This window comes from Podarcis melisellensis (assembly GCF_964234715.1).
Source record: "Podarcis melisellensis genome assembly, chromosome: 17".
Lineage (NCBI taxonomy): Eukaryota > Metazoa > Chordata > Lepidosauria > Squamata > Lacertidae > Podarcis > Podarcis melisellensis.
The window spans coordinates 12,762,233-12,785,912 of record NC_138534.1 but is presented as its reverse complement, the minus strand read 5'-3'; the positions used below and the strand labels follow the sequence as shown (position 1 = coordinate 12,785,912).

General features: G+C 41.2%; 1 protein-coding gene across 7 annotated transcripts in view; it reads right to left on the bottom strand.

The window, feature by feature from the left end:
- Window positions 1-7,685: 7,685 nt before the first annotated feature.
- The window catches only part of RFX3 (regulatory factor X3), a 110,421-nt gene continuing 94,426 nt past the window's right edge, over window positions 7,686-23,680 (bottom strand). For 5 of the 7 annotated variants that reach the window (XM_081894051.1, XM_081894054.1, XM_081894053.1 and 2 more), the window contains 6 exons: window positions 16,378-16,475; window positions 14,670-14,819; window positions 12,387-12,595; window positions 10,469-10,622; window positions 8,893-8,935; window positions 7,686-7,982 (listed from right to left, as the gene is read on the bottom strand). In XM_081894051.1, the coding sequence (XP_081750177.1) occupies window positions 7,711-7,982; window positions 8,893-8,935; window positions 10,469-10,622; window positions 12,387-12,595; window positions 14,670-14,819; window positions 16,378-16,475 (926 nt within the window). In that variant the 3' untranslated portion in view covers window positions 7,686-7,710. The remainder of the gene's footprint in view (window positions 7,983-8,892; window positions 8,936-10,468; window positions 10,623-12,386; window positions 12,596-14,669; window positions 14,820-16,377; window positions 16,476-23,680) is intronic. The other 2 variants (XM_081894052.1, XM_081894050.1) reach the window with 1 other exon arrangement.

The window sequence follows — 23,680 nt, the reverse complement described above, 5'->3', positions numbered from 1 at the left end:
CCAGACCATAAGACGCACCTAGTTTTTGGAGGAGGAAAACAAGAAAAAAAATATTCTGAATCTCAGAAGCCAGAACAGCAAGAGGGATCAATGCGCAGCGAAAACAGCAATCCCTCTTGCTGTTCTGGCTTCTGGGATAGCTGCGCAGCCTGCATTCGCTCCATAAGACGCACACACATTTCCCCTTACTTTTTAGGAGGGAAAAAGTGAGTCTTACAGAGCAAAAAATACGGTATATCCTAATGTGGACAACCCATTCAAGCCATATATCTTGTTAAAATTTCAATTTTGGAAATGAAATGATTCCTATTTATATAGTACTTGCATGCATGCTGAAGATTTGTCTCTTACCTGGCCACAAAAAGTGACCGGTGGTTGCAAAAGTGGCGCGCAACCAAGTGGAAAGGACCACACACTTGTCTTGCTCGACAGTTTTGCTTCCCTCTGGATCGCAACCTGTTGCCCCATCCCGTTCTCATTGCAGTTAAACCAGATCTCCCTGATTTCCGCTAAGTCTAGGTACAGAAGGCACAATCCACAAGGCATTGCTGCTGGGCAATTTCAACTCATTTCCTATGTGATTTGTATGGAAGGCTGCCCAGCATCAGTGCATGGTGAAATGTACAGAGATGAGGCTTAGTAGGATGATGGTTTGCATTCAATTGGTATTCTGGTGTATTTCATTTTAACATAATCAATTGAACTGAGAATTCTTACCAAATATTACTCAGGGCTTCATATATATATATCAAAAGAAAAAGAAGGGAGGGGACTAAAAAAAAGAGGAGAGAGAAATCATTTAAAAAAACAACCACAAATTGTTTTGAAATCAAGGCATGTTACTTCAATCAAAAGACCCCAGGCAGTCACTTTGTAAGTGGCTTTAACTATTAAGTAAAATTGGTAACGTAAACTCAGTTCTACTGGCACATAAAATCACTAGCAGCAATGATCAAGGCATGCAAACTGAGAAGCATTTACAGTAAAATTATTATGAATAATAAATTCATAAACCCTTTGAGTATTGCATTCATTTTTAATTATACATTAATTTGAATAGCTTGTCAGAATAAGGGAAGGCTGGTTAGAGGCTTGTGTTAGAGAACCGTAGCGCTCCCAAGTCCCTTCCAGAATAACCACAGCTTCAGTGCAAACTGCTTATTAGTGATGATGCATTGAACCAATGGACAAGAATCTTGCGGAACTCTATCGAGAGCAGGCCAGCGCTCCTGGAGACTCTCCAAGAGAAAGGCAGCTCACCAGCCACCTACTGGGAGCTGCTGGGTGCTCCGCACCCTGGTGACTGGGGCAGGGCTAGTCCAGCAGCAAGAAGAGGAGGTTGGTGGAGCCTCAGCTACAACAGGATTCATAACTTGGGGGGTCACAGGCCGGATTTAGAGACTGGGCTGGTTTGGCAAATGCGACTACGTAAAAAAAACCATCTACTGCTCTATCGCCCACAGCCTATTTTTATCTGCACAATGTCTGAAGTTTGGAATTCCTTAGAAATATGCCACTCTGCATTCAGTAACAAACCTGACTTGGGAATGGGGAAATGGGGTGAATCAAGGCTTCAGCTCAACAAAACTACATGCCTAGCGGGAAAACTAGGTGCGCAGACAAAGGCTTCTCTGAGCACCACAAGAGCTCACCATGTGGGAGGGGAAAGCCATTTCCACTCTCAAAATGCAGCCTGCCTTCAGCTGAACAGTGGTTGCAAAACAAAATCCAAAGACCCCTGTAATTCCACCCAGTTCTCTCCTAGGAACACCTGTAGAGGCTCCTTAGACTGTAGTCACAGAAATACCCTGGAGGAGACCGTCTACAGCACAGCTGTCTCAACTGCGGCCCTCCATATTTCGTTGGACAATGACTTCCCTAATGGCTGGGGCTGATAGGACTTGGGACCCAACATCTGGAGGGTCATGGGCCAGCCCCCCTGGTTTAGAGAATGGGGGCATGTGTAACTGAACCGCAAATGTCTTATAAAATTCAGGTCTCTGAGATACATTTCCTATTTACACATGCTCATATACTAGCCTAGCAAGATTTCCCCACTACAGTGGTACCTCGGGTTAAGAACTTAATTTGTTCTGGAGGTCCGCTCTTAACCTGAAACTGTTCTTAACCTGAAGCACCACTTTAGCTAATGGGGCCTCCTGATGCCGCCACGCCGCCGGAGCACGATTTCTGTTCTCATCCTGAAGCAAAGTTCTTAACCCGAGGAACTATTTCTGGGTTAGCAGAGTCTGTAACCTGAAGCGTCTGTAACCCGAGGTACCACTGTATTCTGAAATAAAGTTATTTTCTTGTTAAGTATCTAATTTTAAGAACATATAGGTACTTTTCAATTTATGTTTCTTGGATCAAATAATTTCCCCCTAAACTAGTAGCAATATTAGTTTGCTGTAGGCAGTAAATAGCATAAATGCTAGTTTGCTGCAGGCAGTATTCTAAATGTATTCAGCAGAGATGTTCTCCTCAAATTCAAGTATTGAAATTGTGAAGAATATTTACAATGCATCCAGATCTTTGATGCTTAAAATGTCTAATAGGGAAGGGCCATAAGTGGCAGGGCATGTGCTTTGCATGCAGAAGTTGTCTGTTTCAATCCCTGACATATCCAGGCAGGGCTGGGAATGTTCCCTGCCCCAAACCCTGGAGAGCTGCTGGGTAGACCAGTGTTCATCAACTTCAGGTCCCCAGATGTTGTTAGACTACAACTCCCATCATCCCTGACCACAGGCAAAGCTGGCTGAGGATGATGAGAGTTGTGGTCCAGCAACAGACCAAGGTTGAAGAACCCTGGGACAGACAATTCTGAGCTCGGTGTACCCCTGGTCTGACTTTGTATAAGGCAACTTCCAATGTTCCTATGACACACCTATTTAAGTGCAAACCAGGGTTGGATCCTAACTTAGTCATACTTTAAGCAGACCTATTGAAATCAAGTCCCACAAACTTCCCTGGGCTGACTTGAAGAATGACTATGGCTAGATTCAACCCTATGCATGAAAAAAATTAAAATAAAAATAGCCACCGCCCAAAAAAGGTAATTGCTTCAGTAGGATTTGGGGAGCATTCAGAGTTCTCTGAAGTAGGGCACAACTCCTTAGATTTTCTTAAGAGTTCTTGGGACCTGTTCCCCTGCAAAACTGTGCACATGGTGTTCATTATCTCAGGTAGTGGTTAGGGCTGGGGCCACGGCACTCCACCTCTTGCCAGTGGTCTCTGAAATATTTGTACCAATCACATTAGCTTACAATGCTCAAAGGGTTAATGCAAGGCGTTACCATCAAAATAATTTCCTATCACTAGAACTAAGCACTGCATTTATGCTTCTATTCCAGTTTTCTTCAGTCACCAAACAACCTTGCAACAGTACTAACATTCCCCTTCCTCTTAACTCATTTTAACCATATAGATAAAAGAGACTGACCTGTAATGCAGGAATAAGGGCCCAATTTTCACGTAGGGGTACTACTCTCACCAATCAGTGTTACATATTCCGAAATTAGTGTTATATGAAAGTTAAAAAAAAATCCTATAGGTATTCCTTATATAAAATTATTCCATTATTGAAACAAGGTTGCAATTAAAAGTCAAACTTATGTATTTCCTTGCTGATTTGTCTTGAGAAAACTATGCAGTTATTTAATGTTTTACTGAAAATAATTTGAGAGAAGTGTTTCTGATGCTTAAAAATACCTCGTTTTAAATTAAAGAAATTGTATGTAGATCTGTACATTCCTGAATGACGGTACCATTAGTACAAGTCCTGTTTAAATTATCACCACGCACGGTGAACCAAATGTGGTAACATTGCACATTGGTAACTTTTTAAAAGGTGATCCATTTCTAAAGTAGTGTCGTAATTCCAAGTTGTAATACAAAAATAAGCACAAAGCAAATAATTTCGACAAGACAGTACAAACATTTGTAAGTTTAAAGTGACAGCACCAACTATTTTGCATTCCTGAAGAGCTTATGAAAACCGGGCCTGGCCTCTGAGTAGGAAGTTTCCAGAGTAGCATCTACATTGATCACTGCATTACTTCTACAAGAGCCAAAAAATCCTATTTTTAAAACTTATTATTCCTTAAACCAACTTTTAAAGAAAGGAGCTACACAAATCCTATGAGTCTATTCTCCTGCAATGCCATCAAGAGTTAGTAATGTCCAATGCTTTTTTTTAAAAAAAAACACGTTTAGGGGTCGTCTCATTTTCCTACTCATATTGAAATACTGCCCCTCAATGAGGCCAGATTCACAAAATGTTGAGGGGTATGCGTATGCCCACGTCCCCCCAGAAAAAAAAGCACTGGTAATGTCAGTGCTAAGACATAATATTAATATTTGTGTTGTGAATGATGGTTAAATTGTGATTTTGTTTAAATTCATCTCCAAGATTCAAAGCCCTCTATGGGTCTGAGGTTTCCTCCTCCCCAAAGCAAGTTGGGGGGATTCTGGGGCAACGGAATCTAAGGTCCAAAGGATCTGGGGTGGGAAGAGGGGCTTGGGGGGAGCCCTCTGGGTTAGGGGCACAGATGCACTTGGGCACATGCAGGGGAGTCTGGGAATCCCAGCCACATTTTGCAAGGAATGCTGAAAGGATATAGGCACAAAGAGTCGAGTGTCAGAAAGCTCCCTTGATGTGGCCACATGATTACGCGGAAGGGTCTGTGGGGACAATGCAGGGCAGAGGACTCACCCGATTTGTGAGACCAATAAACAGAAAAGCAGAAATGATCAACTGCCCCTAAATTAAGTGATAAAAATACGCACGTTTGGATTGATCAAAACTAGTATTCCATTTTTTTAAAATATTAACTTATCAGAGCATTTTTGGATGAATCTGGGGAAATATGTGGCTGCAGAGATCCATCTTATTTACCTGGTTCCATTACAGACTAGAATGTCACCTTTTAATCAGAAAACTTGACGTAAGATAAAATTATATCTTGATCTTTTTGGCACCTTGAATACAGTGATCAACTAAGGTGGGAAGGCGAAAAGAGTTGACTTACAGAGGATTTACAAGGCCTGTCTCTCTCAGAAAACTAAATTTGCATCTTTGTCATTTCGCTGCATGAACAAAATTCAACAATAACGAAAAGGACAATGATTAGAAAACATACAAGTTTGCCATCTCAAAGGATTATTATCAGTAAATAAATCTAATCTCCTTACTAGAGCCTTAAAAAACTATGCTGAAAAGTGTTTCTTTGTTTTTACATTTAATTTCACTGTATTTAAGTGTAAACATTTCATAATGCACAATGAGAGGGAGTAAGTATCACAGCTTAGATTTCTTTAAAAAATGGTGAGGGGTACAGACGTGATGGATTTTGAGCGGGGGGATGGGGACACATTTAAATAACACAGGAAAAGAGAATGATCATGGAATCATATCAGCATAAGTTAAACAATGTGGCAGGAATGACCAGGCACAAGATCTTGCCTGGCCGCTCTGCCAGTGGGCCTCCAATTCTGCAACTTTAAGAAAATTCATAAAGCTTGGTTTAGAAGTATAAATGTTTAAATTAAAAAATTAGTAAATCTTTAGAAATTCTTGAAACATGAAAAACCTAGGATCAAACTTGTGTGCTATAAATATACCAACAATTTCTCCTTGCTCTTCAAGCATATGGTGACTCTAACCTTAAATATCGTCTTTCAGACAAATGACAAACAAGGCTCTGAATATTTGACATGGGCCTTGCGCTATAGAGTCTGTGAATTTTCTTTGTGCTTTCCTTCATTTTTGGTTTGTTTTGATCAAACTAAGGAAATTCAGGTATATTTTCAACCAATGACATGTTTAATCCATTATACTTGTAACAGGTCATTAGACAAAAGCAAAACAAAACAAAAAACCCCACATATAGTAATGATTTAACCAGTAAATGAAACAGCAGACTGACCCCCCCACATGTGCACAAATTGTAACTATATGCTGCTTTAAAAAGTTTTGCTTACTTTACTTTTTAAAAATTAAAAGTAGATAAGGGTTTAGAAATATATATAAATTCTTGTTTGGAAATTGGCTAACCTATTTTGTTGACCTTTGACATTGTTAAAGCTAGTTTTGTTTTTCATACACTCCCCTCCCCACCAAGAAAATCTGATTAGTAATAAAGTGAAATTCAGCTATAAAGAAGAAATATGCCGTCACTCTAAGCGGGATAGTGTATCTAATAAATAAATAAAGAAAATCTTGATTTTTGAAAACTATGTAACCTGCCCTTCTACTGTTTGGGGACTTGGGGGAGGAGGGGAGAAAGAAAGAAGACAGGCACACTTTGCTGAATCAATGCAAGAGTTATTAACAAGAAAATCTTAGCTTCAGTTCTGTTTAAGGCACCATGTAATAGCCGAGGTACAATGATCCCTGATGTACATTCTTAAATGGCAATGGTCCGTCTAGCCACCTATTCAAATTCTACGCAATTGGGAAATAGGTACAAGTGACATGTGCCAGTTTCACTGCCTTTTAAACATTTTTGTATAAAATGAAATCCACTTAAGAACCAGGAATTATTTTGAGCAAAGTTACAATGCAGGTTGCTACATTCCTTGCATCCTATAAACTATCTTTAACAAGAGCAGCAGATTGAACTATCACGGGGAAAAGGACATGGAATAAAAAAAGTCATCTGAAAGGAATGGTTTCCTGCATGTCCAGTTCAGCATAAGTAGTACGTACACTTAAAAAATAATAATCGAGATGCTTTTCTTTTCTTTTTTCTAGCTTCAGTCTCTAGCATCGACAGTCCCACTGAAGAGCAGAAAGCATCTGGGTGGTGGTCCCTGTGTATACGAGTGCATCATCCCCCCAGGACAGGCTCTAAATCTGGTGCAAGCTCAACTGAAGCCAGCGGAGGTTGCACAGAGTCGGCCGCTTGGGCAGACGGCACCTGAAATCAGTAGTCTTAAAAGAGAGGAGTTGGTACGCAAAGAACTGATTCTTTTTTGAAAAGGAAGCTTGCATTGTCTGTAATGGTGTCATGCGTACATGAATTAAGTACACATTACCACATGTGATCAGAGCTCTCATTTATCCTGCAACCGTGAGAATCGCTCTTCCTCTGAGAAAGACGACAGTCTATGTTCTCTAGCGTCATAATAAAATTTCCAATATAACCCCTGAACACTCTGAAATGTATCAAAATAGCATCTTCCAGTTCTGTCCAATGAAAGCTGCCTTTCCTATAACAAGTTTAATGCAGCTGCTATCAAACGAGCAGGCCTCCAGTGTAAATCAAAGAGGAAAATTCTTGATATTTCAGAGTGCAATTAATTAAAACCCTATTTATACGAAATCACCATGACTAACAGTTAACATTAAAATATTTTGTAAAAACTATGAAAAATTAAATTACTTTTAATTATAAAGAGGACAAAAACATTAACATTAAGCTTCTCAAAAACGCTTCTTGACTCTTGAAACTAAGAAAACTCTTTATATTAAGCGGCCAGTGTAAAATGATTGTATTTACCAATTTTTTTTTTCTTTTCCAAAAGAGACCTGGAGAAATACATACACTCATTTCATTTCACAACTCCAGTAAAAGTAATGTTCAAGCACAGAAAAAATTTGACAACAGTCGACCTTCAGACTTCTTTTTTTTGCATCCCTCCCCTCCCCCATGATAAGCCCAACATCAACAGGGCTAATATAATCTGGAAAAAAAAGAGCTTTAATATCTGTTAGACTGCAGTATACGTGTTTCCAGTGGCACTGCATTGTCTGATCGTTTGCGTGGCTGTCACAATGTGCTCGTTGTGCAGGGGACTCAGCAGGCTCTGCTGAACTCCGCTCTCCAGGACGGGTTGCAGACAGCCCACCTGGAAGGCCTGGCTCAGGTCACTCTTCTCTCTCTTGGCTTGCGGCTCTCCGGAGTCATCCAGCTCTTCGTCCATTTCACTTTCCACTTCACTACCTTCATCTGCACAAATAAAACCACCATGAATCCTGCAATCTGAAAGAGCCAGATGATTGGGAGATGGAATTGTTTAGCAACCCGACCGTTTCCCTAAGTATCAACTGTTCCCAGTTTGGGACCCCGGGAAAAGAATAACGAGGCAAACTTGCAGGTGCATCTGTGTACCCAGTTAGTCAAATAATTCATTATTTCCTAAATTTGCAGGTGCAGGTTGAATTCTTCCTGCATTGCAGGGGGTTGGACTAGGTGACTCTCCAGGCCCCTCCCAACTCGACAATTCTATGATTCTGTTATTCTACTTTCAGTCATCCTAACTATCATACTGTGGATTCTGTCCGTGTTTCATGGCAATCAAGATTTCCTATAATCTACATGCCTATTATACTTGTGGTTTCAGAACTATATTATCTCAGTGTATACCAATCTCTCATTCTCATAACCTCTGACCAGGGTTTGAACTGGTGTTCAGGTTTAGCACTGTGTCATACTGGTTTCATTAAGCCTGATTTGTCCATTATTCTGGAACAGTTTTAAATATTACATGGTACACACGTTTCACAACTCCACCTGTTCCTGGATCCAGTGGTGCTTTGTATGAGCAGAAGGTACTGCTGGTACTCCCCTGAGAGGTGTTTCTAAGGGGACGCTAGAACACTACCAGTTTGCTATTTCTGCCTTTCAAACAAGGCAAGAATAACGATATCCCACTTGGTGGGGTCCTAGTCTACACTGGAGAAATGCAATTCTGTTCATGCAAGATGTCCCACCCCCACCCCCCGCAATCCTGTTGATTTCCAGAGGGTTCTCTGATCCTCCAAATGGATTTTTGGAGAGAAAAGAGAGCTGTAGCAGGGAGGTGAGATTAACAAAGCACCACTGCGCAAGCCAAATTCTACTTGCAATTCTCTGGATGCAACCCAAGATCTAGAACAAACTTCCTACTGACCTTTGTCCATATTTCCAGGAGACACAGCATTTAAATCACCAAACTGCAGAGGAGGAAAGCATAACAAATAGATAGATAAATATTATTGTTAAAATTCCTATACTGCCCTTCACCTGAGCAACACAGCACAGTTTACAATATAAAAACACAACAATACATAATGCAGTAACAAAAAACCCCCCAATGTCCCACAGGCACATTTAAAAGGCCATAGATTGTTTAAGAGGATAAGAGGAATGTTTCTGCCTGACGCCTAAAGATATCTACTGAAGGCATCAGACTAACGTCGCCAGGCAGAACATTCCACAAATGAGGAGCCACTGCGGAAAAGACCCCTTCTCGGGCTCCAATCCTCTGAACTTCTTGTGGAGAGGGCACATGAAGAAGGGCCTTGGATCACACACACACACTACATTATCTGAACATTTTCTCTTGCAGTCAAATCCTTTGACCCATCTAGTCGTCCCCCTGGCTCCACAGGAACAACACCAGCAGCGATTGACCCCTACGTTCAGATTTTGGGTCTTCATTCCTCAGTCCTCTGGGCTTCTCCAAGGTTCGAAGATGTCAGGGATGGTAAGGAAATGTTTATACTAACACAAAGCACGAAGTCTTTTAATCTGACTCTGACTTATATTTGAGACCAAGCCGGGGGAAAGAATGAGAAAGTGGATGACAGCATTCAAAAGGAAGCATTTGACAACAGAAAAGGCAACAACAATGGTTGTGACACTTGGTGAATGGAGGCAAGGCACACTCTTTGCCTACTTGGCACCTTTCCTCACAAGACACTCTTGTGGATTTTAGCCCAAGAAATAGAAATAATTATTGTGTGGTATACAAGACAAGCAAGAAGTTCCTTGGATAAGCTTTGATATGTCGAGAAAAGCCACAGTAAGCAAACAGGATGCAGACATTCTATTTTAAGGCTTATTATTACTTTCAATTAAAAAGGCAGGCAGCACTTTTTCTCAAGTTCTCGTCATGCACAATTTTGATACAAAATCTCTGAGGGTGATTAGGAGTTAACTAAGAAGATCACTATTAGGAAGATAAGAAAGACCAATTCTGAGAGGAAAACAAGAACTTTCTTTACTCTAGGAAGAAGCAAAGAAAGGATGTGAATGATCTAACTTCATTCACTGATGTGCCATGCCAGGGTGACAGCACAAATTGTATTATTTTTGTTGTTGTTGTTATTGTTATTATTTGAATTTATATACCACCCTATACCCGAAGGTCTCAAATATGAATTTTGGATATTGGAATATTATAGACTCAAAGAGCAAATTTTGAGGTTTGGTACTTAGGGAAAAATTCATCATGAACAGACACATTCTGACAAACTAGAATGAGCAATTCAGCATGGTTTCAGGAACTAAAGTATTAGATACTACAACTGAAAATTGGATTTTACATCTGTCACACCCAAATCTTACATAAAGAGATTTCAGTCCAACAATTATTCCATGTATTCCCCACAAGACGCATTTATTTCTTAACTGAATACACTTTAGAGAAAATTATTTCTAATTCAATTTTATCAACTGGAAAAGTGTTCTGGCTGTGGACTTACTTCTCCCATAACCGCAATAGGTGTCTCTCCTGTGGCTTGAGCAACACGATGTTCAACTAAGTAAAACATGTATTCGTCATACAATAGACGGATCAGATGAAAAGAACCAAAGCTAGCAGCACTGCGCAAGGTTAAATCTCGAATAACCATTGAGCTGTATAAAAATAAAAATGGGAAATATGATCATTCCATAATTACTTCAGAAACCTCTGTCTTAATTTTCAAAGTTATCCAAAATAATTCTGAAAAATCAAACCACTTAGGAAAATATGCTTATTTACATTGCATTTAGAAAGTTCTATTAATGTGTAAATAGCCCAGTTGAAACGTAAACGATGGTTTAGAGCAACATGAATGAACAGAAATGAGCTTTGGGTTTGTATGCTCACCCCTCCTCCTCTGGAGCAGCCACAGGGAGATCTGAAGTTTTTGCTTCCTAATTTAAGCTAACCAAAGTTTCTTGTTACACCCAAACTGGGAACTCTGGTTAACTTAAACTACAACAAACCATTCTTTGATCCCAGCGTGTTTTAATAAACCATCGTTTAAGCTAAAAACAGTCTGTCCTTTTTGGGCATTATAATAAACTGCAGCTAGGAAACATATGGTTCAAGTTTCCTCATTTTATCTGTGCTGGAATGGAAGAGAGAAGGGCAAGGTGTGAACACGAGGCTTATTCGCATAATGATAAACTACAATTTACTGTACTGTTATATCCATTTTCTTGGCCAAATTCAATTTTTGTTGTTATGACCATCATGGTCATTTCAAGCACCAGCAGAAAGAATTGTACATCCTATAAATACTATATAGAATGTGCAGAAATACACCGTTAAAAAGCAGAGTTAACCAATATATACAGATATATCTTAAAATACAGACCAACACGAATCTATTTCTATATTACATTGCCAATCAAACTTTACAGTCCACCATAATATCTTTAATGAACATTCTTCTGTTTCTGGGCTGCAAATCTCGCAACGTTGTTGGTCACAAACTTCTCCGTGCCAGACAATAACTACATGATTTTCACTCAGTCGTCCACATCAGGCGCCTCACACATTAATTCCAGAGTATACTTAGCTCACCGTTCAGGATACAGAGGGCAATATAGTACATAATGATAGAGGTCTTCTACTGCTTGTGTACAAAGCCAGAATTTTCCTACAGCATCCCTTCCATTGTGTGGGTCAATATCACTTATCGTAGGCATATGGGTGAAATGATGCAGCAAATATATAGCCATGGCTTTGGTTACTCAGTGCTGTGCTTAGAAGCCCCATGTATTACAACTCAGAATAGTGTCCCATGCCTAATATATACAGCCTTTTTAACGGAAGCAACCTAGAGCCAGCTTAGTCGACAGAAAGGCTCAGCCTGGAAAAATCATCCCGCAGAAAAGTCACCCTACAGTGGCTGCCACAAACGGTAGAACTAGATTGAATGAATGAATGAATTTATTAATACGGTCACAGACCAGCGTCGTAGAACTAGATTGACAATACCTATTTGTTAACCACAAGGATCACATTACCTATATCAAAAATTGAGTTCTGATCTTAAGTATGAGGTTAATAATTATCTCAGCAATGATTGACTCATTTTGGGGACCCACAAAGACATCAGATAGTTCCAAGGAAGGAAGGTATAAAAGTTAATAATACTTCAAAGTTATAATTCCCAAACACAACAAAGCCTAAGTATATGTAACTGCACTTGCTCATGTTTCTCTCTTTGTTACTCTCCTCCACCTCTGAAAAAAACTTTTAGGTGGTAAGCGCCTTCAAACATTATTTTTTAGGTGGTGGCGGCATATATGGTAAATGCCACAAAGGTTACTTGTGTTGTTAGTAAGGTAAGAGACTGTGTGCTTCTGACCGAGCACCAATTGTTCAGAGTCTCCTAAGGCACTGACCTGTAGAAAGACCACTTTAAGAGAAACTGCCGTGCTGCTTTAGGAAAACTCGGCCTTCCTTCGTACGGTTTCAGTGCTTGCATCATGACGTTGTCAAGCCAGGCCGCCCACTGCTCCAGAGTGCTCTGCTGCTGAAGAGTCATCTTGAAATCTGTTTCCAACCTCTGCACCATGTTGTCATCACACTGGCACACCCAGGAAGCCTGCTCCTGTCCCAGTACAAAAAAGGCACAAGAAGAATCCAGTTATGGGAACTTAGAGATGGCAGAGAAGGAAAGCAGCCCATGAGCACATCAAGGGACAGCAGGTTTGGTTTTTTAATCTGCAGGGTTGGCATTAGGCTCAGAGCTGCTGATTTGTCAGGGCTGTTCATCTCTCAGGGAAGGTTCTCAGCTTGTGCTGTGCCAGAACAAAGGGAGTCCGGAAGAGAGCGCTGCTGCTGTGACTGCTGCCACCACACTTGCTCTCCATTTCCAGCTTCAAGCACATAGACACAGCTCTGTGTCTGCAAACAGAAAACCACACAACCTCACAAGCAGACGAGGAGGCAGAGGTGATAAACAGCAACAGCAGCAACAGCATCACTGCCGTGAAGCTAGAGAGAAGAGGGTGGGGACCAAGCGCGGCTGTGTAGCTGACAAGGCCAGGTTGGCGGCTGCAGCTGTGCTGCGGCAGCCAGGGGAGGAAGTGAGGCAGAGGCCGAGGAGCTGCTCACCTGCACCTCAACCCTCGTAATGCTGATGATGCTTCAAGAAGGGATGGAATCAAAGGAAGGAGACCCAACATTGAGCTTGCAAGTGAAGTAAGGTCTGCATTTTTAAAAGTGACATTTTGCACCCTTTTTTGTCCAAGGTCTGCTTTTTTCTCCCAACTCTTACTATAGGGTAGCATTTTTGAAGTCAAGAAATAGCTACAAAAAATATAAAGCTACATGATCTCCAGCTTCTTCCTGGACAAAACAGCACAGTCCTATAACTGTCTTTCTGCCTCCTTTCTGCCTCCTAAAACTACCAGCAAGGAAGAAAAGGGACACTAGACAAAAGCAATGTCGTACTTTAGATCTCCCTCCACCAAGACAGGCACACTCCCTTGGTTGCAGTGCTTGTGCTCTTCCTTTCTGAATGGACTTTCTAACTTATTTTTATGTTAATGTCCAGGAAGGTTTAGTTGTCCACAGTCCACAGGCCTAAGCCTGAGACTGAACTTGTCTTCATTTGCTCTCAAGTTCTCAAGTGAGAACTTTAAGAACTAAATTGGCTTTGGGTGGATCAATTTGTGACAAGTTTGCCAAATCTTATGAGTAATTTGTACTGCAATTCCAATGTGGTTCTAGTTTGTCATTCTCACTGGTGCAAAAGGCTGCACATCTTAGTTAACATTTGATATCAAGTGCTTCAGAAGAACCACAGGCAAATGCTAATCTTTGCCATCCTTAGCTGCTAGCGGTGGGCTTATGGCAGCTCTGATCTACAGGAAAATCTCAGGGAGATTTCCAGTATATCACCTTGGATGTCTTATTCCCAATTTTTTACTAATAGCAGGGGGCAATGACTTTCCCCTCACCCAAACCTATACTGTTGAAATGAAAAAAGCCTGGAGTAACCAGGCATTGTTTCGTGTGTGGAAGGATTGGAAGGATTTTTCTCAATCAAAGCCAATTATTTGGCTTAACATTATTTAATTTTATTTTTTTGTCATTTGCACTGGGCTCTGGTTGGTTGATCTCAGGACTAAAAAAATGACCCCACAAGTCTCAAGTCTGATCACTGTGTGGTGGCAGGTCTAATGTAAGATCCAGTGAGAAAGGGATAGATTTGGGGGTGATACAGCTGAAGAGAGAAGGGGTGGAAATGGGCATTTAATTTTTGTTCTTGATTCTCATCTCATGTGTATGGGCTATTTTAAGTAAGTTATTTATCATTTCAAATGCTCTACTAAACATTTTCTTATGACCTTGGCTTAGAGGATCCTTGTCTATAGACAACAGATGCATGGATGCTGATACTGGGAGACACCCCAGTACTTTGTCAACGATCCATATGCTTTCTAAAAGTACGAGATTGGAATACCTCAAAGATTCCAAGCTGAAGAAATGTTTCACAATGATTTATTTGCACGGAGGCTGAGCTATAAGCTGACATGTTTCAGTTATGTATACCTTTTCTATAGAAATGAAACATTTCTGTAGCCATTTTTGTAGATGAAACTGGCACTGCAAACTCAGACACAAGAGGAGGGGAACCAAGAGCAGTCATATATGCTTCCTGCAAACTTTCTGCCTACCTGGACATTGGCAAAATCTACACGGTTGAGGTCATTGAGCATCTGGTTGATTTGAGACGTGTTCTGCAGTACAGCCCGTGCTGCCTGAGCCAGATGATTCAGAGATGTGTATCTTCGCAGAGTCTGAGCAAAGGCACTTACAGCGGCAACCTAAGGAGAAGGAAGACTAGAGCCTCACACACACAAACGCACAGAGATGAGACAGACCAGGACATTTTCACTCAGGTCTTATCTTCACTGAGATAGACCTTGTTCACTCCTGTCTATCAACCTTTTCTTAGAAAGTAAGCTACTGAGAATGTGGCAGGTCCTGCTTGTGGGATACAGCAGTGCAAGAATAATACAGCCACACATCGCAAAAGGTTTTCCCTGCCCTGCTCACGGGATAAAGCAGAGAAGCAGGTAAAGGCAAGGCAAGAGTTCTGCATAGGAGATGGAAACTGGAGAGACCCGGGAGAGATAGTTCTACTAGAATTCATATAATCGTCTCCCATTCTCTGACAAGTACATAAGAGCCTCTCTTGGATTGGACCTTCAGCATACAATGAAGTACACAAGCAAATAAAGTGTTCAATACCGTGTCATTTAAAGTGCCTAGGTTTTGTTTTATTATTATTTTATTAAAGATTTTCTTGTTTTACAGAAGTAAGTGTAATGTCTCTCATATTTTTTCCATGTAACATTTTTACAAATCCGTTTCATTTGTTGAGACATTAGGGGGAGGAAAAAAAAGGGGGTGGAGGGAGGCAAGATGGGTGGGGTTGGGGTTGGGTGGCGATGTTTCTATTATGCTTAATGTATGTAGGGTTTGGTGTCAGCGTTGCTCGTGCTGCTCACTTGTGTTCCTTTGGTGGTGAGAGAGGTTGGGATTGGCCTAGGGTGTGGTTGTTTGTTTGTGATTGGCTGTGGTGATCTTTGTTTTCGTGTGTGAGTGGGGTGGGTGGGTGTTTTGGATCAGGTTAGCCAAAAGCGTCTAGTTTTTGACATCCGTAGAAAACTATGTATGTTGTCAGTAATGCTGAAGCTGCCTTGAGTCCTTGTCAGGGAAAAAGGCAGCATATAAATCAATACATACAGGCGCCCTCCCCCCACATGGGAGTTATGTTCTGGGCACCCGTGCATATAAGTGAAATGCGTAAAGTGGGGAGCACCCTCCAAACACCCTTTAAACACCCTCTCTGTCATTCTTTCTTCAAACCATACCAAAAATAGTGTATCTAGAAACATCCACAACAAGAGTTGAAGCTCTGGGGCCCGCAGGAGGCTGAAGGACAAGAGGGAAAGCAGGGGTGGCAGCTGCTGGGCTCCCCTGCACACCAGCTGTTAGGCAGGGAGGCTGAGCAGCCAAAACAAAACCCGCTGAGCCTCCGGTCTCTTCCTCCACCCTTCCTGACATCTTCTTCAGGCTCCTTGTGAGCCAAAAGGACTCTCCAGCTCTCTGCTGCCATTGCCAGGTTTGAATCAAATTATTTATTTATTTCCCGGCACCATGCATATATGTGGTCATGTGCAAGTTGATCACACGTAAGGGGGAGACAATAATAATAATAATAATAATAATAATAATAATAATAATGCAATTAAATGAAGGCTAAATTTTGCATGGTCTTCTTTAAAGAGATGCTTCTGCCATTGACTCTTAACAATTATGTTTTATTCGTGTCTTTGCAATGTCATTTTTGTTCCAAATTGTTTAGAAGGCATTTACCTTGGTTTGAATCATTCTCTGTGGAATATTGTTCATGGCATTGGAAAGCCAACCTTCAAGGCTTTTTGCAAAATTGCGAATGGCTTGGGTCAAGGCACCTATGCATAAAAGAATACAAAACAAATGAAAAAAAGTCAAGGCATGTAGGTATTTAAAGATCAACGTCCTTGACTATTACAACTACAGAGAACAGCGAGGGAGCAAATGATAACCATGATAGGAACAATTAGTATAAATCCCACATAGAATTAAAGGTAGTGCTGCAGCCATCGAACAATGACTATCTAATGGTTCCAGTTCTCACCAAGGCAGTAAACCTCTATCTTGACTGTGCCACTTCAGATGGGAAGAAAGCACCATTTTGGGGGAGGAACACTCCGTCATGGGAGTCAGCACCAGTACAGCTCACTCTCACAGGTTCACTCTTGCACTAAAGACTAGGCCTAAAGAAGGGGAAGCAACAGATCACTGCCTAACTGCACAGCAGGTAGGAGAGAACAAGCATTGCAAGATCCACTCTAGACTGTAAATACATAAAGCACATAAAGGCCTAGATCTTGCTGCTGCTGTGCAGTTATAGTGCAACATGGCAATGCTGGGTTTGCACCTAACAGTAACTTGTGATTTGAAGTTGTCCTGTTTAGAAACTAAGCATTCTTTTATCATAAACTATGATCCCCAGTTTGTACGTAAATCTAAACTGAGATTCTTTGAAAGGACTCAAATTGGCAGAAGTCATCCTGCTGCTGAGAGGAGGACAATGTGTGAGTTTGGTGTTTGGCTTGAGCTCCTGATGGCTCATCCACACAGTGCTAAATCATGGCTGAGTGTTACATGTGATCCAGGCCAGTGACTCTTCTCTGAAATATTGATATTCAATCTGGGAGAGGGAAAGTACGACCTTTTAGATTGGTACTGACACAATTATGCGATCTGATTTTTATGTAGTATTTCTACTGATTGTTTCAATACAGATCTGTGTTATGCATTCTAATTTGAATTTTTATTGTGACTCTTTTAAACCAAGCGCTCCTAACATTCTCAGGCAGTTGTTAGATTTTTGGGTGTCGCTTGAATGTCGGTCAACCTCATTGAAAGTCTCTGCTTTTCTTAGAGTTTATTGATGCTTTAAAACACATTAAAAAACTCTGTTTTTAAAGTGAGCACACACAAACTAACCCTACCTATTCAGTGACTCTTAAATATCTATGGAACACACACACACACACACACACACACACACACACACACTTTCTGTCTCACCACAATTCAGGGAGCCTCTTTATGTACCTACAAGGGGACATATTTCATGATTTCAATTCAGACACTTTTAACTAATGACACATTTATAAACTAGAACTAGTCAACAGCATAAAGCATGCAGTTTGCCTATAAAATTATAACCATGCACCCAACCGATGGAAATGGGAGTCAACTCCCATCATGGAATGTCATTAGAATCTGCCTTGCTGTTTGTCATGCCCTAATTAAGCATGCACGCTGTCTTAATTAAAGAGATGGGAAGTTTATAAAATTTTCAGTAGGTTTCTGGCTTAAGAATAGTGGTGGAACAAGGATATATGCTGAGACATCTAGCACTGGGATAAAGAGATAGGAAATTTGTAATTAAAATTTGACTTTCCCTGTATCTTATTTGCTTTCATTGATATGGGAGTTAGTAAAACTATTGTTTTAACATTTGAAAGAAGCAATGTCAAAAGAATAAGGTAAGCAGATCATTCCCCCTTTTCCAAATTTTCCTGTATGAGAGCCATTGCTGATGCACTCAAATGACACCATCCACGCATAACGCGGACGGATCAGTCTGCTGCAGGTGTATGTAGAAGCACAAAAATAAAGCTTGAGAAAAAACACTAAGCTCTGTCCCCGCAGCAAAAAGCTGAATGAGAAATGGGCCACTGAATGGTGAATGTTAGAGTGAAAAAAATGAATCTGAGGTGGGAGGGGTCTCTTGTAGGACAACATGGCTCACTAACTAGCATAGAGAGCAGGGACACTATTTTGTTGCATGTCTGACCAGTGTAACTTTCTAGGACTAAAATGGAAAGGGCAGACTTCTCCATCCTTCTTCTCACATGCCCCCCTCCAAGACTGTGGGGAAGGGGCTCTCATAAACACGCCATAAGTCACAAGAGCCATTTGAGCAAAAGAACAGGCACACACAGCACCTCTGAAAATGCATGAGGTTCTCTAGATTCTGGCTCATGTAGGTGACCAAGGGCAGCATCCTGCCAACTGCACACCTCAACACCTCAGCGCACGGTGCTAAATAAATGTGAAACACTAGCTAAATATTAATTACTAGTACTAAAACCGGTCATAGTAGTTATCCATAAAAAGCTCTGTGCTCTTTTAAAATAGCATGAATCATATTGAAGTTCAATTACAAATGAGGCTTGAACAGCTCCATAACACCTACCTATGAAATAATCAGTCTGTTAAAACACACAGCACATTTCTTTCTACAGAGATATCAGACTTATATAACGGAATCATGCTTCCATTGCTCTTCAGTTCTTTTCTAATGCTTTAAATTGATTTCAATTGGAGTGTGTGTGTTGGGGATGAAAAGCAGGATATAAATATTTAAATAAATCAACCAAAATTACAATCTGCAGACATTACTATCCCCAATTGCTGCAGGGGAATAACTAGTTTTTAGATGTGTGTTTGTCTATGCGAAAGAAAGATAAGCAAACACACAGGTAATGTTAGATAGCTGAGGATTATTTAAGCCCCACACATATGAGAGTACTGAACAAAATATCTCTAACGTGATTTCAAATTGTACCTGCATAGTGGTACTAACAAGTGATACCAAAAAAGCAAGAAAATATTTGTATCAAGATTTTAGCACTCACATAGAAGTCCCCCCCAACTACCAGAAATAAACTATACGAAAAGCACAAACTGAATTTCCAGGATTCTGAAGATTTCAGAAGGGGTTCCAATTTGAATTTCATAATTCCTCTAGATTTGTACCAAATCTTTACAGTAAAAGATTATTTCAGTAACAACTATATGAAAAACGGTCTGTTTTCTTTTAAGCATTTACGAAGCTAAGTATGAGAAAGAAAGATACTCTGCAGGACACAGTGTTTATCTGGGGTGACTACAGAACCCTGCACAATCAGGGTCAAAAACTGCACAGGGAGACTCTGGAAGAGGAGATTTGTTGCTGCTGACCTTTGCCTTCTAACTTATGGCAGGCTCTCAATGCAGGAACAGGAGGGTGCTGGGGGGCAGGACTTGGCCCCACCCCTTTGCATGAGAAAACTAGTGCCCTGGTGCTCTCCCAAAACCTGCTCAGACATGGTTATCAGGCCAACCTCTTCTCCAAAAGAGTTGACTTCATTTCTGTGCAATTTCACTATCCTTCTTACACATCATTGTTGTCTAACAGTTCAACCACCTCTCTTATAGGATTTGGGTTTTGATTTAGAGGGGTTTGGGGTTGTTGTTGTTTTTAATCATTCTAACACCCTAATGTTTTTAGCCATGTATTCTTCAAAAAATATAGCCAGGGAACACTGACAGATTTTCCTGCAATGGTAACGGACAATTGGTCAGAAATGTAGGAGAGGAAGATCTACAGAACTACAGAGGGAGGCCTCCTTTGTCACCAGCCATCTCTCATTGAGGGGGGAGTCTGAGCAGGACTTTGAAGCACCTTCAGCTGGACATGCTTGCAAGCCCCCTTCCCAATGTGCCTCTGCCCTCCCCCTAGCTTAAGCTCTCACGCTCTCTTTGGAATGCAGAAATAGGACTTAAGGCTAGAACCAACAAAAAGTTCAAAAACGTGAATGGGGCGACAAATTTACTTCTCTGGTGTTCAAAGAGCAGTATTTGGGGCCTAGGAAATTGACTAAGAGGTTTGTGATGGCTTTCGACAATATTTTGTCGCATTTGCAAGGCTCAGTTACATATGCGAATTTATTGTGAATCAAATGTGGCAACCATATTGAGGATAAAACCAGTATAGGGTCAAAAGGCAGTGATTTTTGGACCACTCTATCCTGTGCTCTCAATACTGAACAATTCTCCATTTTTCTATGCTGTACTTTTGAATCTAAGCTAGTATTTTCTATCAGAAACTCATTTACTTAAAACATTTAATAGCCGTCACTTCGCTTTGAGATGGTTTAGAAGTAGAGCAACCAGGGGCGCCGACTTATAAAAAATATTGGGGGGGCCCATACCGGGGTCCTGCCCCGGGAAGTTTTCTAAATTTTAGATGAAAATTAGTGAGTTTTAAAGTTTTTAAAAAGTATTTTAGAGTCATATGATCAACATTAGAACCCCGAAAACTCGACTCTCTTATAACTCCACACTCCAGGAAACTCGACAAGCCTGAAACACTTTTTGGCTTTGAAAAAAGAAACAAAACATAAACACGCACGGTATTTTCGTAAAAAGCTAATTTAATTTACAGTAACAATTATGCTTATAGACTATTACAGAGCAGTGAATTTATAGCTCTGAAAAGACTGAAATGATATTTAAATAAATCCTAAACTATCATTAAAAGAATAAAACATAAAATATTGCTGTCGCACAGTAATAGCGCTTTGATTAATAAGTGAAATAGCTAATTTAAGCTTACTTTGAATAAGGCTGAGGGTTCATTAAATAAAAATAATATCTCAAAGTTAATGCTTTAATACAGTTAATAAAGTTAATGCAGTATGCCTAATACTGTATGTAAATACTGTAATACTGTATGTAAATAACGGGCTTTAATTGGGTCTTACACCCTAAAAATATTTAAGTATTTGAAAATAACTAATACAGTACTATAGTAATATAGAAATACAGTACTAAACTAGTACTAATATTTTGAAACTGAAAATTTAACATTCTGTATGTATTTAATTCTCTATTTTATAAAGATTTTTAATATCTGACAGTGAGTTTGGAGTAGCCCAATGCAAAAATCCTGAGGATCCATGTGGATCCATGCTTTGTAACCACGTTTTTGCACCACTGTGACCCTAGGCAACAGTGGGTGCGTGATTTTTTTTGGTGCAAGATGTAGCCATAGACATGCTATGTGATCTGATGGTGAATTTGGGGTGACCCAATGCAAAAATCCTGAGGATCCATGTGGATCCCTGCTTTGTAACCACGTTTTTGCACCATTGTGGCCCCAGGCCACAGTGGGTGCGTGATTTTTTTGGTGCAGGCTGTAGCCATGGACATGCTATGTTATCTGATGGTGAATTTGGGGTGACCCAATGCAAAAATCCTGAGGATCCATATGGATCCGTGCTTTGTAACCATGTGTTTGCACCATTGTGGCCCCAGGCCACAGTGGGTGCGTGATTTTTTTGGTGCAGGCTGTAGCCATGGACATGCTATGTTATCTGATGGTGAATTTGGGGTGACCCAGTGCAAAGATCCTGTGGATCCATGCTTTGTAACCATGTTTTTGCACCATTGCAGCCCCAGGCAACAGTGGGTGTGTGTTTTTTTTTTTTTTGGTACAGACTGTAGCCATGGACATGTAATGTGATCTGATGGTGAATTTGGGGTGACCCAATGCAAAAATCCTGAGGACCCATGTGGATCCGTGCTTTGTCACCACGTTTTAAATGGGGAGGGAAGGAAAAACACAGAAGGGACAAGAAGCACAAGAGGGGTGTGCAGAGAAGCAGCTGGCTAAGAATGCAGGGGAGGAGTTTAACGGGGTGGGGGGGAGGAAAGGAAGGCAAAAGTCCCCCCCCAGCCAGCCCCCCCTCTCTCTCTCCCACCTGCATGTTTGAGGTGGTGGTGGGCTGGAGCCTGCACGCAGTGTGACTAGGAAAGAATTAGGAGTCGATCCTTTCCTTAACCCTCTGCTTGCCAGGAGGGCAGGGGATTCCCTGCTCTTTGTTGAGTTTGAGCAAACGCAGCAAGAGAAGCGGGTGGGCAGTAAGACCCTGAGGCAGAATGCTTCTGCCTTCCCTCGCCCGACCGACCAACCGCCCGATCTTATTTTTCCCTGATTTTTGCCGCTGCGCTCCGGCTCCAGGGACCACACATTCGCTCAATAATTTTCTTAAAATTATTGGGGGGGCAGAGCCCCCCCAAACGAATTTTTGAGGGGGCTCGGGCCCCCTCAGGCCCCATGGAGTCGGCGCCTATGAGAGCAACAATAAAACAACATATTTTTTAAAAAACATGCTCCATCATGGCAGCTTTGGTTCAGTTAACAAGACTTCAGTTTCCTGAAAGGACCAAATACAAGAGTGTGAAACTCAAATAGACTGTAGGACCAAACTCTCCACCTGGCAAATACCCAAAGGCCACATTCGTACTCTTTCCACAGAAGTCAACTGCACTTGAGTTCAGCACCAAAGGATCATAAATTCCATCTCAGTTGGACACTAACATCTGAAAAATGGCTTCAGGCCCTGCTGTCTAAGCTCCCTGCCCACATGCGACCAGCTGCCCTCCTCCACCCACCACTTGGCAACTTGGCCTGACTTTCCCCATCTACTCCATGCACTTTCACAAGGGGGCCCCATCTGGCAAATGGCCAGGGCTCCGCTTCGCTCCATGCCAAAGCACTGCCCCCTGTTGGCACTGTTACCACTCAATTAGAGGCAGGAAGAAAGGCTGCTGCCATTTGCAAACCAGCCCATTGCCCTACAAGGGCACCAACCCTTGAAGACAGTTCAGTGGCTTATATAATGTGGCAGGAATCCCCAATGTGGTCCAAGGCACACTTCAAGGGTCTCTCAGTGCTTCCCAACCTTACATTTGACCCCTCTGATGTAAGAAATAGGTATGACAGTCCAATATTTTGAAAAAGAAATTTGCCTTGAAGGATGGAGTCTTGCCTGACAATGTTGATCTCATTTCACATCCATCTTGCTTATAAATTGGGGGGGGGGGCTTTTTCTGCAATATTGATTGAGGTACTGTATTTTTTGCTCTATAAGACTCACTTTTTCCCTCCTAAAAAGTAAGGGGAAATGTGTGTGCGTCTTATGGAGCGAATGCAGGCTGCGCAGCTATCCCAGAACCCAGAACAGCAAGAGAGATTGCTGCTTTCGCTGCGCAGCGATCCCTCTTGTTGTTCTGGCTTCTGAGATTCAGAATATTTTTTTCCTTGTTTTCCTCCTCCAAAAACTAGGTGCATCTTATGGTCTGGTGTGTCTTATGGAGCAAAAAATACGGTAACTATGATTCTTTGATCTTTAAGACAGGAACTCAAACTACTATTTCATAATTCGAGAGGAAAGCAAATCAGCACTGTATTTTTCGCTCTATAAGATGCATCCGACCATAAGACGCGCCT